The 18057-nt window shown below is 43.9% G+C and overlaps 1 protein-coding gene across 1 annotated transcript in view; it reads left to right on the forward strand.

The window, feature by feature from the left end:
- The window catches only part of LOC137384384 (dynein axonemal heavy chain 17-like), a 1056876-nt gene that overhangs the window by 976474 nt on the left and 62345 nt on the right, over positions 1-18057 (forward strand). Inside the window, exons 70-71 of the mRNA XM_068058353.1 lie at positions 2528-2650; positions 11412-11605. Of these exons, the coding sequence (XP_067914454.1) occupies positions 2528-2650; positions 11412-11605 (317 nt within the window). The remainder of the gene's footprint in view (positions 1-2527; positions 2651-11411; positions 11606-18057) is intronic.

The following is an 18057-nucleotide window of genomic DNA, read 5'->3' on the forward strand; positions in this document are numbered from 1 at the left end:
CCCATGCATTTGCTGCCCTTGTCCTTCTAGTTGGTAGAGGTCGCGGGTTTGGAAGGTACTGTCTAAGGAGCCTTGGTGCGTGCTGCAGTGCATCTTGTAGATGGTACACACTGCTGCCACTGTGCGTCGGTGGTGGAGGGAGTGATTGTTTGTAGATGGGGTGCCAATCAAGCGGGCTGCTTTGTCCTGGATGGTGCCGAGCTTCTTGAGTGTTGTTGGAGCTGCACCCAACCAGGCAAGTGGAGAGTATTCCATCACACTCCTGACTTGTGCCTTGTAGATGGTGGACAGGCTTTGGGGAGTCAGGAGGTGAGTTACTCGCCTCAGGATTCCTAGCCTCTGACCTGCTCTTGTAGCTGTGGTATTTATATGGCTATTCCAGTTCAGTTTCTGGTCAATGGTAGCCCCTAGGATGTTGATAGTGGGGGAATCAGCGATGGTAATGCCATTGAATGTCAAGCGGCGATGTTCATTGCCTGGCACTTGTGTGGCGCGAATGTTACTTGCTGTAACATTCTGCTGTTTTCAGTGCTCCGAATCTGCCATAAGCCTCCTTTTTTTCCCTGATCCAATACTCTATATCCCTTGACATCCAGGGTTCCCTGGACTTGTTGGTCCTACCCTTGACCTTAATGGATACATGTTGGCTCTGAACCCTCACTATTTCCTCTTTGAATGGCTCCCACTGGTCTGATGTCGATTTTCCTACAAGTAGCTGCTTCCAGTCCACTTTGGCCAGATCCTGTTTTATCAAGTTGAAATCGGCCTTCCCCCAAATCAGTACCTTTATTTCCGGCCCATCCTTTTCCATAACTACCTTAACTCTTACAGAGTTATGGTCACTATCCTCGAAATACTCCCCCACTGACACTTCTACCACTTGTCCAGCTTCATTCCCTAGGATTAGGTCTAGTACTGCCCCTTCTCTTGTAGGACTTTCTACTTACTGGCTCAAAAAGCTCTCCTGTATGCATTTTAAGAATTCCGCCCCCTTTAAGCCTTTTGCACTAAGACTATCCCAGTTGATATTAGGTAAGTTGAAATGCCCTACTATTATTACCCTATTATTTTTACACCTCTCTGAGATTTGCCGACATATCTGCTCCTCTATCTCTTCCTGGCTGTTTGGAGGCCTGTAGTACACTCCCAGCCAAGTGATTGCCCCCTTTTTGTTTTTAAGTTCTACCCATATGGCCTCATTTGAGGAACCTTCTAAGATATCATCCCTCCTTACTGCAGTAATTGACTCCTTGATCAACAGTGCAATGCCATCTCCTCTTTTATCCCCTCCCCTGTCACGCCTGAAGATTCCTAACCCTGGAATACTGAATTGCCAGTCCTGCCCCTCCCTCGACCATGTCTCTGTGATAGCAATAATATAATCCCATGTGCTAATCAATGCCCTTAATTCATCTGCCTTACTAGTAAGACTCCTTGCATTAAAATAAATGCAATCCAGCCTTGCATTTTTCACTTGTGCCTTAACAGGTCTATATTTGCTCTGCCTTCCAGAATGACTCAGTTTCTCTTCTATATTTGACTGTGCATCACCCCCTACTGTATCTCCACTCTGTATCCCATTCACCTGCCAAATTAGTTTAAACCCCACCAGCCCCCCCAACAGCACTAGCAAACCTCCCAGCAAGGATGTTGGTCCCATTCCGGTTCAGGTGTAACCCGTCCTACTTGTACAGGTCCCACCTTTGCCAGAAACAGACCCAGTGGTCCAGCAAACTAGCCAGACATTCATCTGCTCTATCCTCCTATTCCTATACTCACTAGCATGTGGCACCGGGAGTAATCCAGAGATTACAACCTTTTGAGGTCCTGCTTTTTAATCTGTTACCTAGCTCCCTAAATTCTTGTTGCAGGACCTCATCCTTCTTTCTACTTATGTTGTTGGTACCAATGTGTACCACGACCTCTGACTGCTCACCCTCCCCCTTCAGAATGTCCTGCAGCCGCTCCATGACATCCTTGACCCTAGCACCAGGGTCCTAAATGTAAAATGAAGTACTAGATGAAGTTAGGTTACTAAGGAATAACAGAAGTTTTTTTTCAAAGCAAAGATAATCTTTCATGTTATAGCTTATCACATGGAACAAGATGAGAGTAGAAAGTATATATGTATAATTATAATAGCACCTTCATGTAAGCATTGTACCTATTGTTAGAAAAATGGAGTTGAAAGAATTTATACACTCCATTTATTTCAAGTATTACTGTATAAAGATAATGGAAGCTGAAAAATTAAAGCTTTTATGAATGGAATAGAGAGGAACTTTGAGCAAAAGGAGCAATTGAATGACATTTTGAAGGAAATGAAAGCAGAAAATACTGGAAATAAGCAACATTCAAAAAGACAGGTTAAGTTCGGGCTCTGAAATCTAGCATTGAAAGGTTACTTTGTTAAGTTAAAGTGATCAAAACTCTTCAGGTGTGGTTCAAAGATAAATTCAATACTGAACAAAAAATGGAAGTACTTGTTTGCCATTTAGAAATTACTGTTCCTAATATTTTTCAATAGGTTTTTTTAATGAAAAAAGAAATAAACCCGCTTCATCTAGACTTTTTGCTGCGATTCCCATTTAAAGCTGGTTCTACCAGTCCTGTTGATTTCCTTTCACATCAAGGATGGGGTGGAATCTTGGTATGTGTTTATAAACAAAATTACATTACTTTCTGCTATGGTGAGCAATGTGATGAATACAATATTTTATGTATACATACAGTAAGCCTTTTAGAAGCATGTCACATATATGTTCAGTATAATGTACTAAAGTAAATCAGTAAGAAGAAAAATAGAGCGGAGTTAAAAAAGACAGTACATAAAATCTTTTAAGGGGAATTGGCTGCTTCAAAAAGAGAAATAATTAAGAGATTGGGAGTGCAAAAGAAAATGGGACTTGTATCCCATGGGACATGTGGAAAAGAACACTTGAGCAGACTTGATGGGGTAGAAATCTGCTGGCGTACAATTTCAAGCTGGAAGGTGGCAATACAGTTGTAATGTATACCAGAGGCTGTCCCCAAATTGGACCCTATCTGAATAATCTGGGCAATGTCAACACATGTTGGTGAGCCTTCAGTGTGCTAGTATGCATTACATGATGTGATATACTGAATAGTGCTGCCAAATCATTTTGCTTCTGGGCCATAGTGCCTAGAGATCCCCGGAGCACAAAGCTAGGCCATTATTCAATGGAATAGCCATGTGTTTCTCTGTAATTCAGTTATCTGCTTTGTTATTCATCTGGAAACACTTAACTTTTCTGACGTAGTGAGGTCATTAAACTTCTTCTAACACGATGGAGCTCCTTGGGTCAATGGAGCTGTGAATTGTAACCTCAGATGCCTCCTTCCATTTGGCACTTTGCTGCTGCACGTAATGGCCTTTCCCTGGTACTAGAATCATGAGACTCTTGTTTTCACCAGGCATAAGTTGCACTTAGACAAGTGCAGCTGAGCCCAGAAATCTGTAGGCCTTTGATTCTATAGATTAATGATACTCATGCCATTGGCACCCATTATTATGCAACCTATTAATATTCTCGGATCCTGATTTAGATAAAATCAATTCTTACATGCTTGAGTAATTTCAAAGGTCTGCTTATATTTTTGATTCTTGGTTCCAAACATAAGAACGTAAGAACTTAAGAATAGGAGCAGAAGTAGGCCATTCAGCCACTCTAACCTGCTCTGCCATTCCTTAAGATCATGGTTGATCTTCTATCTCCACTCCACTTTCCTGCACTATTCCCATATCCCTTGTTTCCCTTAGTATTCAAAATCTGTAGATCACTGTCTTGAATATTCTCAATAACTGACCATCCACAACCCTCTAGGGTAAAGAATTCCAAAAATTCACAACCCTGTGAGTGAAGAAATTTCTCTAAATGGTTGACCCCTTACTCTGAGACTGTGACCCCCTAGGTCCTGACTCCGCAGCCAGGGGAAACATCGTCATAACGTCTACCCTGTCAAGTCCCTTAAGAATTTTATATGTTTCAATGAGATCATCTCTTACTCTTCTAAATTCTAGGAAATATAGGCCTAGTCTACTCAATCTCTCCTCATAGGAGAATCCCCACATCCCAGGAATCAGTCAAGTGAACCTTTGTTGTGTTCCCTCTTAGACAAGTATATCCTGCCTTAGATTTGAGACCAAAAGTGTACAAAGTATTCAGTAGTGAAACAGTCAACACATTAGCCCCACTAAAGTCAGATTTTATTTTCTAAATGTAGATTTCCACAATAATATAATTCATGTGCTGAAACAAGTACAATATAATTTGCCATTTAAGAAATTCTACATTTTTTTTATTCTTTCATGGGATGTGAGCAGCGCTGGCAAAGCCAACATTTGTTGCCCATCCCTAATTGCCCTTGAGAAGGTGGTGGTGAGCTGCCTTCTTAGGAACATAGGAAGATAGGAACAGGAGTAGGTCATTCAGCCCCTCGAGCCTGTCCCACCATTCAATGAGATCATGGCTGATCCACAGCCTAACTCCATATACCTGCCTTTGGCCCATATCCCTTAATGTCTTTGCATAACAAAAATCTATCTATCTCAGATTTAAAATTAACAACTGTTCTAGCTTCAACTGCTGTTTGTGGGAGAGAGTTCCAAACCTCTACCACCCTTTGCGTGAAGAAGTGCTTCCTAACATCTCTCCTGAATGGTCTGGTCCTAATTTTTAGACTATGCCCCCTAGTTTTAGAATTTCCAACCAGTGGAAATAGTTTATCTTTATCTAGCCTGTCTTTTCCTGTTTATATCTTGAAGACTTCGATCAGATCACCCCTTAACCTTCTAAATTCTAGCGAAAACAGGCCTAATTTGTGTAATTTCTCCTCGTAACTTAACCCCTGTAGTTCAGGTATAATCCTTGTAAACCTACGTTGCACTTCCTACAAGGCCAATATATCCTTCCTAAGGTGTGGTACCCAGAACTGCTCACAGTACTCCAAGTGGGGTCTAACCAAGGTTTTGTATAGCTGCAGCATAACCTCTGTGTCTTTATACTCCAATCCTCTAGATATAAAGGCTAGCATTCCATTAGCCTTTTTGATTATTTTCTGCACTGGCTCGTGGCATTTTAAAGATCGATGCACCTGAACCCCCAAGTCTCTTTGGACATCCACTGTACTTAACCTCTTCCCATTTAGAAAGTACCCTGCTCTATCCTTTTTTGGTCCAAAATCTCACACTTGCCCGCATTGAAATCCATCTGCCACAGTTTTGCCCACTCATCTAGTCTGTCAATATCTCTTTGCAATTTTATGCTATCATCTAGACTGTCTACAATGCCGCCTAACTTTGTGTCATCAGCAAATTTGCATATATGACTTACTATGCCATCATCCAAGTCATTAATGAATAATGTGAATAATTGAGGCCCCAACGCAGATCCCTGCGGGACACCACTAGTCACATCCTGCCAATTGGAGTACTTACCCATTACCCCCACTCTCTATCGCCTGCCACTCAACCAACTTCCTAGCCATGTCAATAATTTGCCCTCAACTCCATGGGCTTCTACCTTAGTTAACAGTCTCTTATGTGGGACTTTATCAAATGCCTTCTGGAAGTCCATATAAATAACATGCATAGACATTCCCTGGCCACTACCTTAGTCACCTCTTCAAAACATTTAATGAGATTTGTCAGGCAAGACCTTCCGGTCATGAATCCATGCTGGCTGTCCCTGATTAACAGAAATTTTTCTAGGTGTTCAGTCACCCTATCCTTGATTATCGACTCCAGCAACTTGCCCACCACAGATGTCAGGCTAACTGGTCTGTAATTTCCTTGGTTCCCCCTTTCACCCTTCTTAAAAAGTGAAGTGACATGTGCAACTTTCCAATCCAGAGGGACCACTCCTGAATCTAGGGAACTCTGAAAGACTATAGTTAGGGCATCTACAATGTGCTCCCCTACTTCCTTTAACACCCTCGGATGGAAACCATCAGGTCCTGGGGATTTCTCACTCTTTAGTTCCATTAATTTCCTTGTTACTGATGTTCTACTTACGTTAATTGTATTAAGTCCCTGTCCCCTATCGGCTATTAATTTTTTCGGGACTTCAGGCAAGTTATCTTCCTTTTCAACTCTAAATACTGAGGCAAAGTAATTGTTCAACGTGTCTGCCATTTCCCCATTATCAATGACAATATCTCCAGTTTCAGCTTTTAGTGGGCATACATTGCTCTTGACCACACGCTTTCCCTTTATGTAACTATAAAATTTCTTCTTATTGATTTTGATGTCCCTTGCAAGTTTCCTTTTATAATCTCTTTTAGTAGCTCTTATAAGCTGCTTTGTGACCCTTTGCTGGTCTTTGTATTGAACCCATTTGGCTAGATCTGTGCTGCATTTTGCATTTTTATAAGCCCTTTCTTTTTGTTTTATGCTATCCCTAATCTCTTTAGTTGTCCATGGCTGTTTTTACTGTGAAGTGGAGCTTTTTCCTCTCGGGTATATACTCACTCTGTATTTCGTTAAATGTTTCTTTAAATATTCTCCACTGTTCTTCAGTCGTTTGACCCATTAACAGATCTACCCAGTTTACCATGGACAGTCTCTGTCTCATCCCGGTAAAGTCAGCCTTACCCAAGACTAAAATTCTAGTAGCTGATTCATGCTTTTCACTTTCATACGCTACCTTGAATTCGATCATGTTGTGATCACTATTTGATAAATGTTCATGCACAGTTCGGCTACTAATTAAATTTGGCTCATTACTCATAACTAAATCTAATATTGCCTGTCCCCTTGTTACATCTAGGACATATTGCTGTAGGAAACTATCCTGGACACATTCCAGGAATTCACTACCTTTCTGACAGGTGCTAGTCTGCCTCTCCCAATCTATGTGTAAGTTAAAATCCCCCATTAATACTACTTTGCCTTCGTTACACACTTGCCTAATTTGTGCATTTATACAATCCAACACCTCAGAACTGCTACCAGGGGATCTATACACAACACCTATTACAGTTTTAGAACCTTTTCTGTTCCTCAATTCCACCCATGAGGTCTCCACTGGATGCTTTCCCCTCATTATATCCTCCCTCACCAATGAAGTGATAATATTTCTAATCAGTAAGGCTACTCCACCCCCTCTGCCATTTTCCCTGTCCCTCCTGTAAACTTTATAACCAAGTATATTTCGTTCCCAGTCCCGACCATTCTGCAGCCACGTCTCCGCAATGGCCACCACATCATAATCTTCCATTTGAATTTGCACCTGCAGCTCATCTAGTTTATTTCCTACACTCCGTCCATTTGTATATAGAACTCTTATTTGGGCTAAACCCCCTAACCTGTCCCGCAGCACTTATGCTTTGTTCACCTGTTTATTATTTCTCTCTTCTGGTTTAAGTAGTATACCTCTTACAGTTTGGTAACAATCAACCTCACCACTAATCTGCACTCCTACCTTCTCCTTTAACTTCCTGTTTTTCCATGCAACTGAACCCTCCCCCCAACTTTTTAGTTTAAAGCCCTATCTACAGCCCTAGTTTTGCGATTCGCCAGGACTCTGGTCCCAGCATGATTCAGATGGAGCCCGTCCCATCGGAACAGCTCCCTCCTTCCCCAGTACTGGTGCCAATGTCCCACCAATTCAAATCCATTTCTCCCACACCAATCTTTGAGCCATGCATTTGCCTCTTTAATCTTATTGACCCTTTGCCAATTTGCTCTTGGCTCAGATAATAATCTGGAGATTATTACCTTTTTGGTTCTGCTTTTTAATTTAGCCCCTAGCTGCTCCTTTTCCCTCAGCAGAACCTCTAACCTCATTCTACCTACATTGTTGGTACCTACGTGGACCACGACAACTGGATCTTTCCCCTCCTACTCCAGGTTCCTCTGCAGCCCAGATGAGATATCCCGAACCCTGGCACCAGGTAGGCAACAGAGCCTTCGGGACTCTCCATCCTGGCCACAGAGAAGAGTGTCTATGCCCCTAACTATACTATCCCCGATTACGACTACATTTCTCTTTTCTCCCCCCCACTTGAATGGCTCCCTGTACCACAGTGCTGTGGTCAGTTTGCTCATCCTCCAGACAGTCCCTGCCCTCGTCCACTGCAGTCCATCTGGTGTAGGTACACCCACAGTGCTGTTAGGGAGTTCCAGGATTTTGGCCCAGGGACAGTGAAGGAAAGGTGTTATCATTTCAAGTCAGGATGTGTAACTTGAAAGGGAAGTTGCAGGGTTTTTTTATTTTTATTTGTTCGTGAGATGTGGGTGTCACTGGCTAGGCCAGCATTTAGTGCCCATCCCTAATTGCCCCTGAGAAGGTGGCGGTGAGCTGCCTTCTTGGTCCAGGGGGAGGCAGGAAGAAGTGTCTGAGCGTTGGTGCTCAGCCTCTGAAAGGTAGAGATCGTTACGCCCTTGTCAGCAGGTTTGATCACAATGTCGGGGTTAGACCTAGAGAACGAAGTGCAGCAGGTTCCAAGGGAGACAGGTTAGAGTGAGTGAAGGGAGTGGAGAAATTAAGACGGCCGATGTCACGCCGACAGTTCTCTATGAAAAAAATGTAGAGCGGGTATGAGGCCAGATGGAGGGGTCAAGATGGAAGGAGAATACAGGAGGCTGGTGAATGGGTCCTCTGGTTGCAGGGAGTATTCATGGCCAAAGAAGTAAGCCCAGAGGTGAAGGTGACGGAAGAAGAGCTCAACACCATACCCAGCGCGAAATTCAATGAGGTGCGGGCATAAGGGGGTAAAACTGAGTCCTTTGCTAAGTACAGATCATTCAGCATCAGAGATGGGAAGGTCAGAGGGTATGGTGAATACACGGCAAGGGGTGAGATTATAAGAAGGGATGGGGTTAAAAGGAAGTGAAGGAAATGAAGGGGAAACACTCCTTCCAGGTGAAACAGTAACTTACTTATACTTCTTTCAATTTAGTATACTGTATTCGCTGCTGACAATGTGGTCGCCTCTACATTGGGGAGACCAAACGCAGATTGGGTGACCGCTTTGCAGAACACCTCCACTCAGTCCGGGAGCATGATCCCAAGCTTCCGGTTGCTGCAATTTTAATACACCACCCTACTCACATGCCAACATTTCTGTCCTTGGCCTGCTGCAATGTTGCTGCAGTATTTCAGTGAACCTCAATGCAAGCTCGAGGACTAACACCTCACCTTCCAATTAGGCACTCTACAGCCTTCTGGACTCAACTTGAGTCAACAATTTCAGAGCTTGACTGCCTTTTTTCATTTTATTTTATTTTATTCAATTTTTTTTAACCATGGGCCTGTTTTAAACTTGTATTTCAGGCTTTTGCTTTTGGACGGAGCTGTTCATTATTCTGCCATTAACATTATTTCTGGACTACTTCCCCCTCCCCTCTTTTCACTTGCTCAAAGCCAATTACATTTCTAACCTTCGCCAGTTCTGATGGAAGGTCACAGACCTGAAATGTTAACTCTGCTTTTCTCTCCATGGATGCTGCCAGACCTGCTGAATATTTCCAGCACTTTCTGTTTTAATTTCGTTTTTCAGTTAATTTGATAAGAAGGAAATGTTTAGATATATACATAAAACATTTCTTCCTGTGAAGGATGTGTCAGTCTGTCACTCCATCGACCTACAATGACACTTAGCTATCATAAAGATGTCGCATAACACCTATATTGATAAGTTAGCAAGTAGCCACACTGTTTCACATTCATGGTCTAGATGTTCCCAAGGCCTTTGTCTAGTAAGCATTACTTTCCAAGGGAATGTCCCTAAACCTACTCAATTTTCTTTACATGCATTCCTCCTAACTGGTGTAAAGTTCAGCATCAGTATTGTGGGGCCATCGAATGCACTTGATGCACTTATTTGCCATTCAATTCCATCGCTAGCGCTGTCTTTGAATGGAAACAAAGCTTTATTAGATTCAAACGGAGGTTGACATTACAGGGTAGAATTTCCTTTTCCCACTCCAAAGGGTCAGAATGGGGACTGAATTTTATCCCTGTGACAGGCTAGAAGATGGGAGTTGGGGGAGGGCCACCCTGCCTTGGCCCTCTGTCGGTCCCCTGGTGGAATTCCATGGCAGGCAGCCAATTAACTGCCCATTATTGGGGACGCTGTCCCTTTAAGGGACAACCTCCCGCCTCCAGAGGTTGTCAGGCCGGCAGATCTGCAGTACCAGCAGCTTCTCCAGGAGAGGTGGCCACAGCCAGTACTGCAGGAATTCTGCAGTGATAAAGAAGGAGAAGGCCTTGGGACACAGTTAAGTGGGATCAGATTCAATGGGGCCAGTCAGGCAGGCTCCAGAAAGGTGGTGGGTGGAGGGAAGTTGGTGAAGGCGCCGGTGGTGGTTTCTTGCTGCAAGGGGGGTCATCGTCGCCATGGTGGCCCTCCATTGGCCATGGATTGCCCCCAATGGAGAGAACCCCCAAACCTGCTAGGAGGTCATAAGGTCTCACCTGGTGGTGTCTCCACGCATCACGGGCCTCTCCGAAGTTTTTGAAAAGGAAGCGGAGGTTTAAAGAGGCCCTTAAGTGGCCATTAATTGGCCTGTGGGTGAGAAGGCTGTCTTCAGCCTTCCCTGGCCTGGACTAAATTCCATGGCGTTGGGAAGGCAACAGGCACAGCACCTGACACCACCCCATGACATTTTGTTTATCCCCCACCCCTCCTCTATTCCCCTCTCCAAAGGCAGGATAAAATCCAGCCCTGGGTCTTCTGCCTGCTGCCCCAACCCTACCATGACCCCAATGGTATCCACACCAGCAAATGCCCACTAGTTCCTCCTGGAAAATGCAGATGATCTGCAATGTAACTGCTGCTGCTGCACCTGAAAAGGCAAGGGGCACTTAAAGGGCAAAAGTGTTGCAAAGAAACAGTTTTCTCAAGCTTACAGGCCTCAGTGGAAACTAAGGTAGATGTTTGGGGCCAAATTAGAGGGTGAAAGCACACTACAAGAGCACTACAAAGCCTGCAATCTCATAGTTTGGGACATTCCTACCGATATTCACTAGGCTTCACCTGGCAGTCCCAAGGAGCTTTGGTTAGAGGGCAGATGGGAGGAAAATGGCCTGGAAACCTGGCTATGGCTCCTCACCAGCATTTGCATGCAGCGGACATGGAAGGGGCAGACATTGGCAGTTCCAGCAGGGAGGGTAAAATCAAGACTGGGGAGGTGAGGCAGTGGGAAGCCTCAACATCTGACATCCCCCACTATTGAGGCCACTTTCCCACCTAATTATATGGAACAGTTTAAGTGGAGGATCTCCAGGCCTACTTTTCTCTGTAATACTAACCAAGGAAGGTAAAGTAAGCCATTTATTTTGTCAGTTTAATGTGCTGTTGACAAAGCAAAATGTTATTATCTATTTGTCATGCATATGTGTGTATAGTTGGAAATTGTGTATAATTCTATGAACTTTGCTTCAAAGGTCTTGGCAGAAATGGAGCAGTTTAAGAATCTGGATAGTGATGTAGCAGGTTCAGCCAACCGTTGGAAAAAAATTGTGGAGTCAGAAGCTCCAGAGAAGGAAAAATTACCACAAGAATGGAAAAATAAAGGGCCAATGGAGAAACTGTGCATGATGCGATGTATGAGGCCAGACAGAATGACATATGCTGTTAGGTGCTGTACCAAGTCTGATTGTGTATTGTTGCATAATGTACACTAACTTGAAAATAAATATTCATGTTAGTGGAGGATTCCCAGTGGGTAACTTGGGAAAATGTTTCATCCTCTAAACAAAGAAAATTATGGCCTCAATTGTTACTTCCAAGTGGGAACATAGCAAAATGACTGATGTGACTGTCTGGGAGCAACAGTAGGCTGGCTTAGCTGATTGTAATAGCCATGCCTCATTTTCAGGCCTACTGGCAACTTCACAACCAAAACATTGGGGAAGTTTGTGGGAAGCAGTTCCCCACTGTTGCAATCAATAAAGTCCAAGGCAGCTGCAGGGATACAGGGAACAGTCCCTAGCACAAGATAAGTGGCAGTGAGGTCTCTGGGTCGGGAATCACATTCTTTGGATGAGGGTTACCCTGGGCTGGAGAGGCCCAAGCTTTCCTTATGGAAACTGGAGGAGCACTCCTGCTCGTGTTCCTGCCAGATTAGATCCTGTTCCCCTACTCAGGGCTCAGATTTAAATAGTCTCAATTCCACCCCACTCCCTCTAAATATCTGCATATTTAAAGAGGACTCCACCGACTTGGGTGCATGTCCTTTATGCCTGCACCGTTGGTGGGCAAGAGATAAAGTCAAGGCCTATAACTCACAAATTACACATTTGCAAGGTATGTATGAATGATTTCCTCATCAGTGGGATGACCACGTTATTTCACAATTACCATTACATATTTTAATTGTGGCATTCCTAACAAAAAGGCATTTTGATTTAGAAATGATGTCATGGCTATCATAAATATGATTGTTATTTGAATATTTTAAAAAAACAATTTTCCTCTACCACTGCTTTTGAGGAAATTATTTTTCAGGAAAGGTTTTTATTTGTTTTATCTGTTTTGACAGACTTTTCTTGCCAGTCTTCCCATCCAGAGTCCTGTTAGAGTTGGAAGGCAATAATTTTTAGCACCCAATGTGACACTCATAAAATGGTGAACGCAGTGCAATCCACTTCTTTGATCATTATAGACAATGTAGCGGAGGAGCAGAAGGACCAAGAATGTCAAATGAGACACCGTGGCTCGAGGCTGAATTGATCACTCACTACTCACACACTCACTCAGCCCAATATCACCACCCCCAAACCCCAGAGAGCGGAACAAATGTGTTTTTAGGCAATATCTAAGGACCTCTTCATGCACAGACTGCACTTCACCAAGGAAGCAGTTGTGCACCTGTGCAACTTTGTGGCTGCCTGTGAAAGAAAAGAAAGATGGGTTAAAAACTCAATTTTTGAATTCAATTCAATCGCAATCTGTGATTAATCTATCCCCTTCACTCACCTCCAACAGCCTCTATTAAGAAGATTATGTGCCAGAAGCACAAACTTCATGCTGCCTTCGAATTATAATGGTAGTGGTGTGAAGTTCAGTCCTGTCTGTGCTGCTGAGTGGCTGCATGCCTCAGCAGAGAGCCCAATTTTGTGCAAGGCTAGCATCGCTTAAAGTTAGCCTGAACTGCTTAAAGCCAGCCTGCACTACTTAAAGGCCAGGCGCATTATAGATACAACAGGTGATAAAAGTTATTGTGGAAGAGTTTATGATCAGAAGGAGTGGAAATGGGGCAAGTGGTCAGAGAGTGTGCCTCAAAGTTCAACAATGCAGCACTGGAGGCCTTGGTGCAGGAGGTGGGCAGGAAAAGAGAGGTCATCTTCCCTCAGGGGGCCAGGAGACCCTCCAGACAGGCATTACGAAGGCAGTGGGAGCAGACAGCTGTCACAGTCAATGCTGGAAGTCTAGCTCTGAGATCCAGATGCAGTACTGCAAAAAAGTTCAATGACCTTACACGAGTGTTCAAGGTCAGTGAATGCATCTTCACATGCCATATTCTTGCAAGTGTACCACTAGCCTCACACACAGCTCAATTCACCATCCGTCCCCGTCGGTCACCTCCAACAGTCTCAATCAAGCACAACTCAAACCCAACATTCATTGCCTCACCTCAGACACCTAGCACTGCTGCAAGCCTTACATTCACATCTCATAGCATGCACACACTGCCAGCTAGTCAACCATGACAGCCACATTACCCAATCACTTTGCACCACACTCACTGGCACAATTTCCTCCTTCTTGCAGAACAGGGTGGTCCATATTCGGAGGCAGTAGCACCTAACCGGTGGGGAGCAGGCACAGCTGCATGCCCTTATCCCCATGGAGGAGACTGTGCTGGCAATCTTTAGTGTGGTCATGACTGAGGCCGTGGTCAGTAGCAGGGCTAAAACCATAGAAGATGACGGTATGTACTGACCTAATCCACCTTCTCACATCCAACTTCCCCCTCATCCCATAATCTCTTCTGTTTTACACGCTGCAGGTAGTGTAAGCATGCACCTCTCGCATTCCTCTCCTTACCTCAACCCAATCCTACCCTTGTGCTTTTATCCTTTCAGAAGCCAAAGAACTGCCGCCTGGTCAACAATTGGCCCTGGAGTCTGAAGTGCAAGAGGAACAAGAGATGATGAAGAAGAAACACTGTCACTTGATCTCACACTTGCTGCCACCATCTCAGATACTGGCACTGCACAAACTTTAGAGGGTAGCATACAGGTGGGATCTGTATGAGGTAAGTTACCGGGCACGAGTGGGCTGCAGCCAGGGCAGGGGGACAGGATAGCACTGGTGCCAGCTCCCCAGAGGACGAGGTCACACATGAGTTCTGCTACCAAGGCTCAGATGAGGATTTCAATGGGGCACTGTACAGTAACAGGCAATGAGCATACACACAGAAATGCTTGGTGTATTGTCTGGCCTGCCAGAAAGCCTGCTGTAATTGTTAAGGAGCACGGAGGCGTCTGGCTCCAACTTGGTACATGCCTTAGCACAGACCTTGGAGGTCATGCTTTCCAGCATGGTGGCCAACTCCATGAGAGCACTTACAGACTCAAACCTGATGCAGCAGCTTTGTCAGTTCTAATACATGTCTTTCATCTCTCACACGTCATTCAAGCATCACTCAGGAACTGATGTTGGAAGAGAAGACTCCTCAGAAGCGATCGTGCACCCTGAGGAAGTACTATCACACGACCCACATGCAACCTCCATCAGCTTAGATACACAGACCTCAGTGGGGCTCAAAACCAGGTAATTAGCTTGTCACAGAGTGAGTCACATAATCACAAGTGAGCAGGAGCAGGTGTTGGAGACACAGACAGCAGTGGAGAGTCCCCAGTGGAGAGCAGAGGACCCTCCAAGCTCTGCTCAGCTGGACGAAGATGCTGAGCTTTGGCGGTCATTGACGAAGAGGATTATTCTGGAGCAGCAACAGAAAATGTGCGAGGAGCTGATTGGAGAGGAGGGTAGACTCCCATGTGTGCCGAGAAGGAAGCCAGGTCAAGTGCCTCCTTTGCATCAGCACCCTCTCCTACTCTGCCACAACTTTGATACTCACCTTGTGGCATGAATATCTCTGCACAGTGACTGCACCATGGTATCCTTGCACTTTCAGGGCACTGTTTTCATGAGAGCTTATATTCTTCAGGAACGGGATCTCACCTCCTGAATGTGCACGCTATTGGTGCGCCTTGGGCCAACTTGGCTTAGCGGCGAGAAAACTGAAACAACGTTATGTAATTTGAGGAGCTCTTTTTCAAGCATTTGAATCTTTTCAGCAGAAAAGTACCAGTCAAATTCATTATTTGACCACTGTGAAAAGGCCATCTCCCCTGGCAACTAAGTTTTATGGCTTACTTGTCTTTGAATTCTGATTTAAAGAAGCAGAGAACCAGCTAACCTTCCCCCACCCTACAAGCACTGAAAAAAGGATAATTGTGGGCTAGCATTTCAAAAAAAGCAGACAACTTTTGTAATTTTAAGATAGAATTCTAATTGAAGCACTAAGTGGTTACCTTGCCTGCCTTGTTCAGGTCATTATACTCATGCAAAATTAGTTCTCCATGGGACAATCAACCTGGTGTTCAGGTCTCCACCAGCTCCCTCAAAGTTACCTGATTTGCTTTGTGGGAGTCCTTGTGGTCCCCAGCAGTAACTCTCATCACCACTTCACTTCGTCCAAGAAGGCCTGCAGGTCCTTGTCACCGAAGTTCTGAGTTCTCTTTTTGATTTAGTTTTATGACATTTCGATGGGAAAGAGGAAATGCAAATAGCACTTATTACTTTGTACTGCCTTTTATAAAGGTTTTCATACGGTTTTTTAAAATGTTATTAACTTTTTAAAGTTTATCTTTAGGGTCATTTCAATAGTTATGGAGAATTACCTCCCAGTGCCAAATCTCAATCTGACTACTGGCATCTGTTTTCAGCTTTTTGTAGTGCTATGTGGTCGGTATGAGAAATAAGCCAACAGCCATGTATTCCACGAGGTCCATGATTTGCTGAAAACCTGTCCATGTTAATGGGAAGCTCAAAAGTCCAATTAATGACTTTCACCACCAAACCTGCCATTGCAGCAATATCAGGCCCATTGTGTAATTTACCTTAGCCCATGAAAAATGTGGAGCAGCTTCATCATATCTTTGCACACTGGAGCAGAAAATATACCCTATACCATAGCTTTTCTAACATCGTAGATATAACTGAGGAAGCTAGAAGATAATGGAGGGTGGTGGAAGGGGAGATGAGGAAAGATTTCAAAAGAAAATTGGATAGACACTTGAGAGAAATAAACCTGCAGGGCTACAGGGATAGAGCGGGGGAATGGGACTGATTAGATGGTTCTACAGAGAGCCAGGACTCGATAGGTTGGATGGCCTCCTTCTGTGCCATAATGGCCCTATGACTCAACAATAGCATTGTAGTATTCTATGTGCAGTCATATTCCATGATTGTTGAGAAACATAGGAACAGGAGCAGGCCATACAGCCCCTTGAGCCTTTTCCACTATTCAATGAGATCATGGCTGACCTATATCATAGCTCCATCAATCCCCCTTGCCTCCATAATTCCCTTGACTTGCAAAAATCTATTGTTCTCAGATTTAAAATTATTAATTCTGCTAGAATATTTTGCTTATTCTGGGAAAGAGTTTCACACTTCTACCACCTTTTGCATGAAGAAGTGTTTCTTAACTTCTCGCCTGAATGGCCTGGCTCTGATTTTAAGGTCAGGTCCCCTTGTCCCAAACTCACCTGCTATCTATCCTATCAATTCCTTTCAGAATCCTAAAACCTCAATCTGATCACACTTTAAACCTTCTATATTCCAGGGAATAAAATCCTAGTTTATGTAATCTCTTGTCATTATCTAACCCTCGGAGGTCTGATATCATTCTGGTGAATCCACACAACACTCCTTCTAAAGCCCATAGGTCCTTTCTAAGGTACGATGCCCAGACTTGCACACATACTCCAGATGTTGTCTAACCAGGGCTTTGTAGCAAATCACAGAATTGTTACAGTGCAGAAGGAGGCCATTCGGCCCATCATGTCCGCACCGGCTCTCCGGAAGAGCAATTCATTCAGTTCCATTCCCCTGCCTTCTCCCCATAACCCTGCACATTCTTCCTTTTCATAAAACAGTCTAATTCCCTTTTGAATGCTTCAATTGAACCTGCCTCCACCACACTCTCAGGCAGTGCATTCCAGATCTTAACTGCTCTCTGCGTGGAAGTTTTTCATCATGTCACTTTTGCTTCTCTTACCAAATATTTTAAATCTGTGTCCTCAATCCTTTCACAAGTGGGAACAGTTTGTCTCTGTCTACTCTGTCCAGACTCCTCATGATTTTGAATACCTCGATCAAATCACCTCTCAGCCTTCTCTTCTCCAAGGAAAACAGTCCTAACTTCTCCAATCTATCTTCATAACTGAAATTCTTCATCCCTGGAACCATTCTCGTGAATTTTTCTGTACTCTCTCCAATGCCCTCACATCTATCTTCATAACTGAGATTCCTCATCCCTGGAACCATTTTTGTGAATCTTTTCTGTACTCTCTCCAATGCCCTCACATCTTTCCTAAAGTGCAGTGCCCAGAACTGGACACAATACTCCAGCTGAGGCTGAACTAGTGTTTTGTACAAGTTCAACATAACTTCCTTGCTCTTGTACTCTGTGCCCCTATTAATGAAGCCGAGGATACCGTATGCTTTATTAATGGCCCTCTCAACATGCACATGATAAAAAAAAAAATCCTGTCAGCTTTGGGCAGGTGTCCTTGCTGCCCATTCAGGATCATTCAGGTTAAAAATACAAACTTGTTAGCTCCCAGAAGTTCCAGGCGGGTGAGTAACTTGAACGATTTTAACTGCCCACCATCCCTTCTGTCTATTATCACATAAATATTCTGAGTGAACCATAATTGTTGTTCTATCACTATTCCTCTCCTTTCTATTCTGGTCCTCTAGTTATAAAGGCTAACATTCCCATAGCCTTTTTAGTACCTGACTGCTACCTGTTAATGATCTATGTACATGAACTCCTAAATCTTTCGACCTTCA

Source organism: Heterodontus francisci, chromosome 26, assembly GCF_036365525.1.
Source record: "Heterodontus francisci isolate sHetFra1 chromosome 26, sHetFra1.hap1, whole genome shotgun sequence".
NCBI lineage: Eukaryota > Metazoa > Chordata > Chondrichthyes > Heterodontiformes > Heterodontidae > Heterodontus > Heterodontus francisci.